Source organism: Chiloscyllium plagiosum, chromosome 3 (assembly GCF_004010195.1).
Source record: "Chiloscyllium plagiosum isolate BGI_BamShark_2017 chromosome 3, ASM401019v2, whole genome shotgun sequence".
NCBI classification, from domain to species: Eukaryota; Metazoa; Chordata; class Chondrichthyes; order Orectolobiformes; family Hemiscylliidae; genus Chiloscyllium; species Chiloscyllium plagiosum.
In genome coordinates, this window is record NC_057712.1 from 26087150 (window position 1) to 26102681 (window position 15532).

The following is a 15532-nucleotide window of genomic DNA, read 5'->3' on the forward strand; positions in this document are numbered from 1 at the left end:
ACAGTCCTACAACCCTCTAAGATACCTACTCTCCTCTAATTCTGCCCTTTCATGGCCAATGCCTAAGGGACATTCCTAATTCCGCCATCCATGGCCATTCCTTCAGTTGCCCTGGCCCTAAGCTCCCTCAACATACTTCACTACCATGCATGCCTCCTTTTAGGATACACCAGCTTTATCAAGCTTTTATCTAACCTCATATACTGTTATTTGCCTTGGTGAATGTATTACATAATTATGTACTGTTGTTAAAATCTTTGCAGCAAAAGTAATGAACTGTCTATGGAATCATCGAAGATTTTGCTATACAAAACCAATTGGGGAAAATGATGCTTTAATCGTGGTGTATAAGCGAATGAGTGGCATCTAGTGGGAGGAGGTAGGCTAGTCACAGGAGACTGTAACATAAGGTCAGAGATCCGATCACCTTCAAACCCCGTTGAAGATCAACATTGTCCTTTAGTAATTCATGCATTCATGAGGGGGTAGCTTGAGTGAGCATTTGCATTTGGTGTTTGTGGTCTGAATTCTTTCACATTCATATTCCCTCAAAGGGGATTTTCCACGGCAAGTGGTTATTCTACAGATTATGCAAGCGGCACGATTAGATCAACTGTGCATGGTCAATCAGTACCGGCGGAAGTTGCCATGAATAAATTATGCCCAACATCAGCGCACGATGGATGTCGTCCCCAAGTTTGTCGGACGCAGTGGCCTGAACGTTTCCGGCCCGTCGCTGAACGGCGCTGTTGTCAGTTTTCTCATCAGTTTGTTTCTCTGTTTGTCCACTTTCTCCGATTATAGACATTTGACGTGCCGGCATTCACAGCATTTAAGGGGAAGGGGGCTTTATTGTAATGTTACAATAAAAAATAAGTTAATTTAAATAATCAGAATCACCATTTCGTATAAAGTTGGACAACTCTTGATCACACCAGTCCCGCGCGCACACTTTGATATGTATTTGAACTTGAAGTGATAAACAACGTTTTGACTAAACAGACAGGGAAAATAAAATCGGATTTCATGAGCTGACCGTTAAAGGTTTAATACCGGCATCGTTGTACCTTTAAATAGCCGTGTTTGACTGCAGTGTTTTCTATATAAATATACACTTCCCGCCGACTTTAACTTATCCTTATCACAGCGTTTCCAATAATTTGTCACGTCGAAAATTAGATTGGAGAAATAAACGTGTTTATCAGAAATCGTATCCTGAAAATCATCAAATAAACTGCAAGGGGCAGGAATATAATAGCAGTTACCGGTTCCTGGCCGAGAGAAGGGAAAAAGGGATGGAAAAGAAGTTCCTGGTATCCACGCAGCGTTGTCAGTCAGTGACGGTCTCATCATCATCCGGGCTGACGAACATAATGCAATTCAAGGAGTGCTTGATCGGGAAGGATGAATTTTTCAAATCGCGTTAACACGTTTCCAATTAAAGACACGCCGGGGTAATCCGGTGGGACCGATTACGTCTGCGAATAGACAGTAAAAGGCTGGGAAAGATCTAACGAAAGTTACCGAACAAAGGTTGCCAAGTGGACTTTTATTGTTTACCACCCACCTCAAGTCGATAATATCATATTGAACTACCACATGCATCGTATACTATATAAGGGCCTGCGCTGGGAGGCACTGCAGAAATGGTGTAGTTTATGGAATAAAGTGCACACCGGGAGAAATTATTTATTCTGTGAGCAAGTTTCAGGAAAACAAAAACGACACCGCTTGCAAAGAGAGGGGGCAGAATATATTTTGAAGGTAAATGCATGAAATGATTTTTTGATTTAGATTCGCAATTCAGATCTAGATTATATAGATGCTACTTTAAGAACAAGAAGTCTTGCTCCAGTCAAGAAGGCAGGACATACCGGATGCTGCTTTTTTTTTAGGAGTAACTAGACATCCTTTGCAAAGTAGCAAAATAACAGCAGAATTGCATGCAGTTTTGCAACTTTTATCAAATGAGGATTTTTAAAGGAATTTACTGCTAAATTCAACGACAAACCACTTAGTGTGAATCTTAAAACACAAAAGAGTTTAAATGTTCAGACCCGTAAGAAGCAGTGAAGTGGTTAGGGCTGATGAGGGTGAAGTGTGCAGTTTGAGTGGCTTGGTATATGCGTGCGGCTGTAACTGTTAAAGATCATCATGTCGGTGTCTTCTCTCTGCTAGAGCCACGGAGTCGCAGCTGGGAGGCTTTAACCTGATCCCAACATCAGAAATGAACAGCCCGAGGTCACTGCTATTCTTTGGACTGATACTTCTCATTAGCACAGCTGGATATTGCAAAGAGAGGACAGATCTCACAGAGTTAGGGGAGAACAAAACCCTCTTTAACTTAATATTGGAAATCATAAATCATTTACAAAAACACCGGGAAGAGGAAACCAATGAGGTCGACTACTTTCCACAACGTGTCGATTATACGCTTGATTCCTGGGAATTGCCTGACAATGAGGTGTATCGTAAGGAGGAGAGAGTTGGTAAGTGGGGCTACTGTTTCCTCGCTACTTGTTAATCCACCTGGCCGGGGGTCCACTTTACTGAGTGAGGAGCCAGGTGTATTGGACGGTCATTCATTTCATTTCCTTTGACCGAGTTGAAACCAGAGGTTCTGGGTTGTGAAGGTCTGGGAGGAGGGAGGGGGCGATCTGAGCGATGAACGTCCCCTTGGGGCCGCAGAAGATCTGCTCGCTGACCTGTTGAGCTCTCTGGTCGAGAAAGTAAGGAAGGTGTCGGTGGGCCGAGGGGCCGGGGGAAGTCGGGGTTGTGAGATTGCAAGGCGAAAGCTGGCTTCTTCCAGGAAAGGAGCAACACTAAACCCAAGAGGGTATAATCCCCACCCCACCCCACCTCCAATTTCCAAATGCTGTTAGACAGAGTTTATGAATGGACAACAACCAGGAAGGGGTGACATGAGGACACTGACCGTCTGCTACTCTAGAGTCCCGCGGGAGAGTGGCCGGTGTTTGTGTGCTCCCAAGTGACGGGCAAACGTTTTACGTTCGCCATTCATAATCCTCGTTAAAAATTACACACCATGTTATAGTCCAAAGGGTTTATTTGGAAGCATGAACCTGGTGTTGTGTGAGTTTTATTTTAAACTTTGTCCACCCCAGCCCAACACCGGCCCCTCCACATCATTCATAATCCTGGCTAATCCTTTCAGTATGTCACTAGTTTGAAATATGTTTATCAGGTTAGGAGTTACAGAGGGATGCTCCCTCCCTCTCCTGTCCAGTGTTACGGGACTTCAAGGCTGCCCAGTGATTTCCCCGTCAGTCCTGACTCGACAGCATTGTCCTGAATTGTCCATGAACTTCTGGCTGCCCTAAACAACCCCTTAAACATTTGCACACTCGGGAAACGCTGTCTTTTCGCTACTTTTTTTGCAGGTCTGCTCCTTTGCTACACCGAACCAATCATTTATGAAGTTGCCTGTCCGGAACCGTCCCTCGCAGCACACATCTCAAAAAAAAGAATTATTGTCTAAACACCGTTAAAACTAAGTACCCGTTGTAAAAGGAATGGCCAGATTTAGCAAATTCATCAACTCAACGGTATCTCAGCCCTGCTTTGAAACCTCTATCTGATTTTTCCAACAGAAATCGTGCCCAGAGATCTGAGGAAGATGAAAGACAAGTTTTTGAAACATTTAACAGGTAAACGCGGCTCTTTGAGTGCGGCTGTGTGTGTGTGTATGTTCATGCGTCTGGTGCGGATCGACAGGTTTGTAACAGTCACTGACTTTCTCCCCAGGTCCACTTTACTTCAGCCCCAAGTGTAGCAAACATTTCCATCGGCTGTACCACAACACCAGGGACTGTACCATACCAGCATGTAAGTGTTAACCCCCTCCACTCTTCCCATTCCCCGTCCAGGGAAAGCGTTTGCTTTAGTCATAAGTCTAAAGGTTTCTTTTTTGGTTTAAATATTGCGCTGCTGGATATCTGAAACATGAAAGAAAGGATAAATAGTTGCCCCCACAGTAAGTCAGGCAGTATCTCCGGAGGGAGGTGTAGTTTCACTCTGAAGGACTTTTCAAATCTTGGGTTTCTTAGTCTAATGTCACGGTCACTTCAAGGCTGGGCCGCTTTCAGTTGAGCCGTACAGATGTGTTAGTCGAGCGGGGAAGGACGGTTTGTATCCGTTTCGGCGGAGAATGTGGCAACGTAACTCAATGCATGGTGTTCAGAGCCGCTCCCAGTCAGCACATTGACAGCAGTCCCACTGGACAGGAGAGTGGGTGGGAGAGAGAGACAGGGACAGATGGGGCATTGTGGGGACATCTCCATTCTTAACGAAGTGACTTTGTGCCGAGTGGTCAGCAGTTTCTAGTGGGGGTGTGACAAATCAGGTCGCGATGATCCAAACGAATTTCAATTTGCCAGTCACTGCCTGGATAGCTGAAACCTCAGCACGTTCGTGGTGGGATAGGGAAGCTCTTTATCATAACAGCCTTCTCCCGCCTTTGTCGGCGGAGACCTGTTGCCAAGACCATTCCCAATGGGACTCAGTGCAAACCATATCCCCAGTTTCTATCGGAATAGCAGCGGCGTGTTTGATTCGATCAGGGTGTGCCGAGATAGAAGCGAGGAAATGTTAAGGGCCAGTGACCCGCACATCACGCGTGCAGCTCAATGTGGCTCGTGTTTTAGAACATCATTCTAAAAGCCGGCATTTTTCAATAACTTATAGATTAAAAAAAAATGATTCTCGTGGAAATGAAAATTGCAAGACTCGTTTGCGAAAGTATATTGTTTCTCGAATGCAAAATACAAAGAAGGCTGACACTTGACAAGGGCCGGTTATAAAAATAGAATTGACCCATCTGTTTATTTACATCTCTCGATTAGTGGGAAGCCTCAGGAAGTCCATATGGCAGGAATGTGTCACTAACAATATAGACAAATCCTATATGTCTCTGAGAATGAGAGAAAGCTATTTGACGACACGGGAAACTTTACATACTTTGTTCCCCCCCCCCCCCCCCCGGAGATACTATCTCCTACAAATAAAGGCAGTGAGTGTCTTTTTCTGTATCTTGATTTTTAACTTTGTCCACCCCAGTTCAACACCAGCTCCTTCAAATAATTTCTGTGTCTTTCTCTTCTCGTAGATTATAAAAGATGTGCCAGACTTCTCACAAGATTGGCAGTCAGTCCCATGTGCGCTAAAGGCTAAATGCGATTACAACTGGTAAGTGTTGCTGAAAGAAGGGTTTATGCTTGGATGCTGCCTGAACTGCTGTGCTCTTCCAGCACCACTAATCCAGAATCTGGTTTCCAGCATCTGTAGTCATTGTTTTTACCTTTATGCCCGAAATGTCGATTCTCCTTCTCCTTTGATGCTGCCTGACCTGCTGCGCTTTTCCAGCAACACATTTTTAAGCTCTGATCTCCAGCATCTGCAGTCCTCACTTTCTCAAAGTTGCTGACTGACTGCAGTCCTGTGATATGTGAACAGCTTGGCTGGGATACATTCTGAAGTCCTAACTCGGACATTCCGGGGTGATGGTGGGAGGGGGTGTCTGTGTGGCAGTTTGGAAAGATTTTTCCCTTAGTGAATACATTTCAAAACCAAAATGCTTTCACATGCGGACTATCCCCTTCAAACGGAGGGTTGTCTTTCGGCCAAAATCGATTGGAATACATGCAGCATTTTTTCCTCCCTGACAGATATCATATCGGTACCAGTAAAACCCGCCTTCCGTTCAACTAGTATTGGGCCCACGGAGCTATATTCTAATGTACCACAGAGCGATGCAGGCATTACGGCTGCAAATATTTGAAAGCTACTGGATAATCGGACGGTATGAGCAAAAGCTGTGCCAAGGCAAAAACCTAGTTTTGTTCGCTTTTAACCCAAATAACTGAACCGCAACCACATGAGATCAGACTCAAGAAGCAATTCGTTTCAGTATTAAAGGCCCGTTGGCAATGTTCTGCTATCTTGATGTTTCATTGTGCTACACAAGGCAGTACTAATTGCCATGGCTACGACTTCAGAGAGATGGCAGCAACTGGTGCACACATCATTTTACAAAGCTTTATAATCAATAGGTCGGCCCACGCAACGTGAAAGTAGAAAAGCCAGCCCTGGCTAATTAATATGCAATCGACTGAACGCTGAACTTCCACGCCTCGCTCATCAGCGACACCCACAACGTCATTGATTGTACAAATGCCTGGGTTAGGATAAAAAAAGTAAGATATCTAAAATACATGTATCCCGGGAAGAAAAAGGCAGTAATCATCATCTACAATTGAACAAAAAACATCAGGTGCATGACTTACTTAATTCTGGCATCTTCCTAGCTCCTGTACCTCAATGAAGATTCTCATGCGGACAAACGTGAGGTCGGATTGAGGAAAATACAGAAATTCAGATGGCAATAGTGTTCTACGTAGTGCATATTAAGTTAGGAAACAATAAGTTCATTTCATTATTGATTAATCATTCTTTGCATTCATTTAGCTTTACAACAGGATATAATTTTTCAATTGTAGTGCAGAGTTGAAATTCCACTTGTGGCGATCCTTGGTGAATTCCACTTACTAATCATCACTGACACAAACGACGTTCTAACAATGATTTTTAACAAAATATATTCTAAGATTTTGTGATATTTCTTCCTTCACCAGTTTGGTGGAAGGGTGATAAAACTGCAACAAATAGGAATTTGTTTTTTTGTTAACTTGCCATTTATCACTGCCATGTGTGGATGATACAATTGAATTAGGTTTGCTAAGCTTGTTGAGATGCCAACAAATTAGGAACTCAAACTGATGTTTTACCTATAAATGTAGCATTTAACCAACTACTGTTACTAAACAGCTGCAATAGATGGACTGAAACAATATACCACACTCCTGCTGTAGAGCACTGAACAGGAACTGCTAAGTTTATGACCCATGGGCAAACTTTTAACCAGCCATGCACCATTGTAATGTAACCACACACACTTGAGGAAAAAGTGAGGACTACAGATGCTGGAGATCTGAGAGTGGAAGAGTGTGGTGCTGGAAAGGCACAGCCAGTCAGGCAGCGTCCAAAGGAGCAGGAGAATAGATGTTTTGGGCATAAGCACCTTAATCAGGAAGGGCTCATGCCCGAAACATTGACTCTCCTGCTGCTCAGATGCTGCCTAACTGGCTGTGCCTTTCCAGCACCCGCATTCTTCAACAACCACACAGTTGAGCAATGTAAAGGTGCACTCTCTTCTATGGAAATGACCCGAGCATGAAATATTTGTAAACGGCAAAAATAAATTACCTGTGGCAGATGTGCAATTTCTCGATAATGGTTAAAAGTGCCAACATTTGCCATCATTTTCACAACCCAAATGGCAGTTTGGAACAATTATAGTCATCAACTAACTTGTAAAATGAAGTCATAAATGAAATTGTTGAGTTCCATGGATAACTATGCAGCAGGTTTGAACAACTTATGAAGTACCCACTCCACTTTTTAAAATTAAAATTTCTGAAAAAAAGTCTGGTGACTCAGTGGTTACTTCTGCCTCTCAGCACCATGGACCCTGGTTCAATTCCAGCAGCCTTGGGTGAATGTGTGGAATTTGCGCATTCTCCCCATTTCAGTGTGGGTTTTCGCCGGGTGCTCCAGTTTTCTCCCACTTTCCGAAGATATGCAGGCTGGGTGGATTGGCCATACTAAATGTGGGGTTAGAACGGGGAGCTGTGTCTGCGTGGGTCGATTTTAGAAGGGTCGGTGCAGGACTCAGTAGGCCAAAAGGTCTCTTTCTGAATTGTAGGCATTCTATGATTCTAAATTAATTAACAAAATGCGATAATCTTGTTTTACAGGTATCAACATTAAGATATCCCCAGAACCAAGAAAAGTGCCTTGGAAAACAACAGGGAAACACATTGATCTCAGTACCTTTATAACATATTCCATTGTGAACAAAGATTTATTTTTGCAAACTGATCGATTACCTCCATGAACTCATTAATGTGCATTTTGTATGTTGTCAACATTATTTCTGTAATTCTGTACATTAGTATAAATAACTGCCAATGTTACAAAGGCTGAACATTTAAGAAAATAACAACACTTCACTGTTTTCCTGCGTAATGCTGCCAAAAATTGCACAAATGCTTTCTTGTTCATGTCTGGAGCATTATTTTGTATTAAACATTGAGACACTCAGATACTGTTCAAGACAAGGCTAATGTATCCTAAATTTATTGTAGGAATTTTTTTCATGCTTCAGAATGCTGGTTATCTTTACTTGTCATATGTAATGCTTATGCAGTTTAAAACCATTTGCTGTGCCATAACACAGCAAAATATTGTTATAATAGAATGCTTGGGGTCACCCTCTACTCCAAGGGATAAGTTATGGTTTGCATGACATTTTTTCTTACCTTCGTCTTTACAAAGCATAATATTTTACAACTACACTGTTAGGTTAGTACATCGTTGGTTATGGTTTACATTCTCTGAGCTGAAAAAAAGTTTGTGACCAATTATCTTTTCTCTAACACAGTGGAGTGTCATTTATACAGATCTATACAAGCTATTGTCATTAGTCACTGTACATTACGGTTTATAAACATTCCAGCTAACATGTGCAATATGTATATATTGTAAAGACCTGAATATATATCAGTTATAAAATAAAGTGTTTGGTATTTGACACAGACTAGACTGAGTGCTCTTTGTATACATTCCCAGGTTGTTACTGCATAGTTTTAAACAACTTTTTCCAATCATTGATTCACTACAAAAGATTTCAGTTTTTCAGACCTTGGTTTGCCTAAATCAATGCATTTAGCCTAAATTAATTCAAAAAATGAAAGTATACAATGTTCAATTAGAGTACAATCTATTGGGTGTAGCCATATTAACCTATACAAAATGTGAAATGTATTATTCTGAATAAATGATTCAAAATCTACTTTTAAGGAGACGCTGATGTAAACAATTCTTCAAGGAGAAAATGACACTCGGAGACATGTTTTGTGGTCTAAATTCAATACCAATACTTGATATATTTGTATTTAATAATCATTTTCAAATCAACATTTCTGTCCACTGTCACCTTTTAAATATTTTCCATCTTCTGTTCTTTATTTTTCCATGAGACACAGATTATTAGCTATTATTGAAGGCAACAGAATTAATAATACTTTTAGTTACTGTACCCTGCATGATATTGAATGCAATATTAACAACAACTATGCTGTAGAAAGCTGCTTATGCCAAAGAAAATAGAAATGTAGCAATGGTAATGAGATTACCTCAGAGTTACTATCTTATATTGTCTCAGCTTAATTTACCTAATAACAATGTTGCTTATGAACATGCAATTGTATCTTTAAAGGCATACTCCATGGCTTGAATGTGTCGTTGACTTAATGCTGCGCTATGGAAGTGCTGGATTCTCAGAAGTAACTCCATAGACGATAAATTATTTCGTGCTTAGGCATCTGTTAATGAATCCACTGGACTACTTGAAAAAGAGTGGGGAATTCTAATTAGCTAGCCAATGTACCTTTCTTGATCAATCCTCAAAATGGATTAATTAATCCCATTAATGACTGTGGGATCTTGCTCTGTTTGACATGATAGGCGTTTCCCCATAATATTAATTATTGCACTTTAGAGTAATTTGTGTTTTGTGATTCATATCAGAATATTTCCAGATGTGATGATGCACCGTGTAAAAGCACCTTCATTTCAAAATTATGCAGTAAATCCACAAAATAGTCGATGTTTGAAACTTTAAAGAGACAAGTTTGTAAAATCATTGAGCAACCTCATGTATTACCATTTGATTTTTAATAATTTGCAAAGAACTGAATATCCCATTATCGCCTCTCTAGCATTAAAGATTTTAGAAAAAAAGTTAAGTGCTTTTTGATTTTTTTTCCCCATTTGCTCATGGAATGAGAGCATTATCTGCAAGTCCAGTAATTATTGCCCATCCTCACCGCCCTTGAGAAGGTGGTGGTGATGAGTTACATTTTTGAACCTCTACAAGCCACCCACAGCCCTCTTAGGGAGTAAGTTCCTGAATTTGATCCAACCAAATGCAATATAGTTGCAAATCAAGATTATAACTTCCAGTAGGTGATGTTTCTACATATCTTCTGCCCTTTGCCTCTGCATGGAAAGGTGGGAATGCTGGGAAACTAGGTTTGCCTAAAGAATGTTACAGGCGATACACATTGCAGACACTGGGCATTTGTGGTACAATATTTAGACATCACTGGGATGTTAATCAAGCAGGCTCCTATAATTAGATTAGATTACATTACAACGTGGAAACAGGCCCTTCGGCCCAACAAGTCCACACCGACCCGCCGAAGCGCAACCCACCCATGCCCCTACATTTACCCCTTACCTAACACTGTTGGCAATTTAGCATGGCCAATTCACCTGACCTGCACATCTTTAGACTGTGGGAGGAAACCGGAGCACCCGGAGGAAACCCACGCAGACACGGGGAGAACATGCAAACTCCACACAGTCAGTCGCCTGAGGCGGGAATTGAACCCGGGTCTCAGGCGCTGTGAGGCAGCAGTGCCACAAGTAAGGTGTTTGGCCCTTCAAGCAGTCCACTCAGCCATTTCTTAATATGATGTGGAAGGAACTGAAGTGGCTAAAGCCTGGTATATGTGATGTTGGGGACCTCATCCAGTTGGCACTTCTAGCTGAATTTGGCTGCAAATTCTTCAGCCTAGTCTTAGAGTCATTCAGATGTGCAGTATGGAAAGAAACACTTCAGTCTAACTTGTCTATGCTGACCAGATATTCTAAACTAATCTCGTCCCATGTGCCAAAATTTGGCCCATATCCTTCTCAACCCTTCCTATTCATTTACCCAGCCAGATGCCTTTTAAATGTTGCAATTGTAGGTTTGCTTGCTGAGCTGGAAGGTTCATTTCCAGATGTTTCATCACACCACTAGGTAACATCTTCAGCAGGCCTTTAGATGAAGTACTGCTGATGATTCCTGCTTTCTATTTATGTGTTTGGGTTTCTGAATGAACATCAACTACCCACAAAGTGACATGACCCTCTCACATTCATATCGTTACAAACAGGTAAGAAAGGCCAACACTTCAACTGGGACAACACATCCATCCTAGGACAAGCCAAACAGAGACATGCATGAGAATTCCTAGAAGCATGGCATTCCAATCGAAACTCTATCAACAAACACATTTACTTGGATCCCATTTACCACCCCCTGAGAAAAAGAACAGGAAATGACATCACCACAAAGAAACACAAACATATAAATAGAAAGTAGGAATCATTAGCAGTGCTTCACCCGGAGGCCTACTGAAGATGTTACCTATTAGGGTAACGAAACATCTGGAAATAAACCTTCCAGCTCAGTGAGCAAACCTACATCCAGAACCACAACCTGAGCTACAAGTTTTCTCAAAAACTCACTAATACAAGTAACAGATTTTTTTCCAAATCATAGAATAGAGTCATTGAATACTTCCAGTGTGGAAAGAGGCCATTTGGCCCATCGTGGAAATTCCAACCCTGCAAAGAGCATCCCATTCAGCCTTGGCCCCCTACCCTATCCCCATAACTCCATTTTTCCCATGGCTAATCCACCTAGCTTGTACATCCCTGAACACTATGGGCATTTCAGCGTGGCCAATCCACTTAATCCGCACATTTTTGGATTCCTATTAGGTGAATATCATTTGCATTCCTGTGATATTCATTGGGAGCTCCAATGTCCTACTTTAGGTTTCGGCTTGGCAACTTTATTTCACATTGGAAGATGCATTTGGAATTTCCTGCCCTGTACTCAAATGTCATATTGATTCATCATCAAAACAAAACTGAAAATGCTTGACAACACTCATCAGGTCAGGCAGCATCTGTAGAGAAAGAAACAATTAATGTTTCATCAGAACTGGTAAAAGAGATGCAACATATTTTAAGCAAGTGCAGAGGGAGGTAAGATCGGAGTTGGGGAGATGAAAGGGATGAAAAGGGGAAGGGAGGGCAAAGTACAAAATGGAAAGTCCATGCATCAATTCTTTTGAGGTTATCATGAGGAGAACTAGATATGGGGTTGGGTAGGGAGTTGCTAAGAGACAAAAAAAAATTAATGGAAAGCTATCACAAAGGGAACTGTTTTTAATGGGTTTATTATTTTATTACTTTCTTTGCAAGGAATTGATTAACTGCAATTATTACTTTTAATAAATCTTATACTTATACTTATGACCTTATATCAGACCTGAAATGGGATTCTTCATTGCTGCCTGGTGAGTTGTTCCAGCATTTTATGCTCTTATTTCAGATTGTTAAATTTTTTGTTACAATGTTTATTCTACTGTTACTTATTCTCATTTTTATATCACTACTTCAAATTTGAATGATTGAGAGCACAACAATAAAATATGTATGCAAGAAAATAAAATACAAACAGAAAATGCTAGAAGCATGGCATAGATCGCAGCATCCATGGAGAGAGGAATAAAGTAAACAGATAGAATCCTCTCAATCTCAAATGTATCTGATTGCTGTTTGTGAATTAGCTGTCAAATTTCTTACATTACAACAAGTAACAATACTTCAAAAGCCTCACAAGTTAAAAAAAAAGTAAAATGTATTTAGATTTTAAAATGAGCCAATGGAAACATTGCTTCAGTGAGGAAATGATCAAGGTAAAATCACTGCTGTCTTATCAGACCACAGGGTGGCTGGCTGATCAGAGAGAGACAACTGGTAACGGTTTAACTGGAGGCTCACCACACCTTGGGTGAGGGAAGAAGTTGAGAAAGAGAGCCCTTCACAGTAACTTCGCCAGTGCCGGAACTGAACCCACACTGCTTGCATTACACATTAGTCATCCAGCTAGCTGAGCTAACCAGCTGCTAGGTAAAAGTGGATTAGAAGAACCTTGGCCTTTTTTCAAACTAGTATGTTCCTTCATAACAAGCGAATCTGCACGTACCTAGAAGTAGTTTCTTCCATAATTAATTTTCTACTGCACCACTGTGTAAAGGCACACAAAGACAACTCTTTTTGCCAGGTCTCCCTTAATTCAACTTGGTATATTTTCTCACTCTAACATAATCAAACCATAGGCTTCCACTTGTCTTGTTCAAACAGGCACTCTTCCGACAACACGAGAGTATGCTGGCATTTTTGATCCCACAGTTCATATTGACACTTCCTTTCATTCTCCATCACAAATATTTCTCAGATCTGGACTCTGAGAAAGTGTTGTTTATAGATTCTGTCTTGTATCCACTCCCTTTCATTATCACTAACTTCCCCTTTCATTGTCATTCAGTGACCTCTTTAATTGCCGTTTTCCTGGTCATTTATTTCACTTCCCACACCAGGTTTTAACCTAAGATCAGTAGATACTGCACTGGGACAAATATCATTTCCTTCCTGTGCCACTCCCAGCACAAATTGGCCAAAATGTGATTTCTATATAACATAGACAAAAATGATATTTTCTTCAAAAATTTCATTTGACAGTTTAAAATATCAGTTGTAAGAGCTGAAAGAAAGCTGGGCAAAGACTATGGACCGAGTCTGATACATTAACTACCAAAATCAGGAGAAGTAAGACAATTGGGTGTGGAAACTGATGAAGGAGCGAGTCAAAGACAGTGGGCAAGACCCCTGACTTGGATCAGTAAAGAGCAAACGCTGTAATTGGAGGGATTTAAACATGGGGTTCTGGAGAAAATAAGCAAAAGCATGGGAGGCAACAGCACATTTAAGGATTTTGATGAGGAAAGGACATTCATAGATGGGATAGTAGTTTGTTGGCACCAATGGGAAAGTAATTACCCATGACCTCACTGAATGGGCTGGCTAAAAGTACTACTGCTATTGCTGTGTCCCCTGATATGCAGTGCTTGTTAGAATATGACTTACAGAGGAAAGCTAAACTTTTTCTGACCCCAAACTGTGACCCACTCACCACTAGATGCAAGTATAGCTGACCATGCAGCTATGTTTTGACACTTGATGCATGCATAGACTTTCCCTTCTGACAGAAGTTGAGGCAAAAGATCAAATGAACCCACTAAATTAGAGATTTCTGATGAACCACATGCTGGACCTTCCTTTTTGACTAGGCAAAAGTGAGGACTGCAGATGCTGAAGATTAAAGTCGAAAGTGTGGTGCTGGAAGAGCACAGCAAGTCAGGCAGCATCCAAGGAGCAGGAAAATCAACATTTTGGGCAAAAACCCTTCAATAGCCCAATCAAAGAAAATCATGCTTTCCATTGTACTGCCTGGATATGGCACTAAGGCTAGTTAAAGCCTGCAATGACTGTGGAATATTGCCACCACAGGAACGTCAGTAGAATACCAAATGCAAAGTAGCCAGCTTCTTCAAGAACACTGTTTACCATGGGCACAGGACTGGTGTATCCAGTGACACTAATGAAACAGTAATAAGACAGTATTGTGAAAGTGGAACTTGTCTTTAGGAGTTTGCATTCATAAGGAAAATACTTGGGAATCACAAAAATAAGTTGCTCGCATTCCAATAATTACTTTACTCTTCTGCATTAGCAGCCATCAAAGAGGCTGACAGTTGAAGCTTAATCTGCAGACTCATTCCTATTTCTTGTTTTTTTTTTCCTTTATTATTGTCTGTCACTTCTTGGACTCTTCTTCTTAACTTTTGATAAAATCTGTCATTGAGTTTGCAAAGCTTCTGAAGCTACCTGAAGGATTTTGAAATTATTGTCCTTTATGACATTTACCTTAAAATGATCCCATTCCCTTTAAATTTCATCATTAAGTGACCAGATTTTTGCAATGTAAATGCTGCGTGATTGAACTGTCTATGAAATCTTCCATTGAGTTGCTGATGATCAAGAGTAAACTGATGAGATAATGGTTGGAGGATTGGATTAGAACTGCGTTTTGTGCAGAGGATATACTTGGACAGTTTTTTTTACATCGTCAGGTTGAAGCCTGTATTGTAGCTTTACTGAAACGACGTGGTTAGGGATATGGGTTGTTCTGGAACACAAGGCTTCAATAATCTTGCTGGAATGTTGTAAAGGCCCATTGCCTTTGCCATATCCACTGTTTATTGATATTACATGGAGACGATCAAATTAGCTAGGCTATCATTTCTGATGCTGAGAACACAACAGAAGGTTGACATGGATCATCCATTCGACATTTCTATCTGAACATATTTGCAAGCAATGCAACCTTATCTTTTGCATTTATCTATTGAGCTCCCCCATCATTGAGAATTGGGATACTTATGGAGCCTCCCTCTCCAGTCACTTTTTAAATTGTCCCCATACATTCACCACAGGATGTGGCTAGACTACACAGCTTTGATCTAATCCATTGGCTGTGGGATTACTTAGCCCTTTCAATTGCAAACTGTTTCTACTGCTGGGAAAAAAGTAGTTGTGGTTTCACCAGGATGATGTCCTATTTTTAATTATGGCCGTGCTACACCAGGCATAGGTTCTGCACTCTCCATTGAATCCTGGCTTGAAGTTAATAACAGAGTGGGCATATGTT

The 15532-nt window shown here is 41.0% G+C and overlaps 1 protein-coding gene across 1 annotated transcript; it reads left to right on the top strand.

The window, feature by feature from the left end:
• Positions 1-1296: 1296 nt before the first annotated feature.
• On the top strand, positions 1297-8441 carry alkal2b (ALK and LTK ligand 2b). The gene is made up of 6 exons (XM_043678801.1): positions 1297-1764; positions 2179-2489; positions 3612-3668; positions 3766-3846; positions 5126-5205; positions 7833-8441. Exons 2-5 carry the CDS (start codon positions 2228-2230, stop codon positions 5188-5190), a joined length of 465 nt encoding a protein of 154 aa, XP_043534736.1. The 5' UTR covers positions 1297-1764; positions 2179-2227; the 3' UTR covers positions 5191-5205; positions 7833-8441.
• The last annotated feature ends 7091 nt before the right edge of the window (positions 8442-15532 follow it).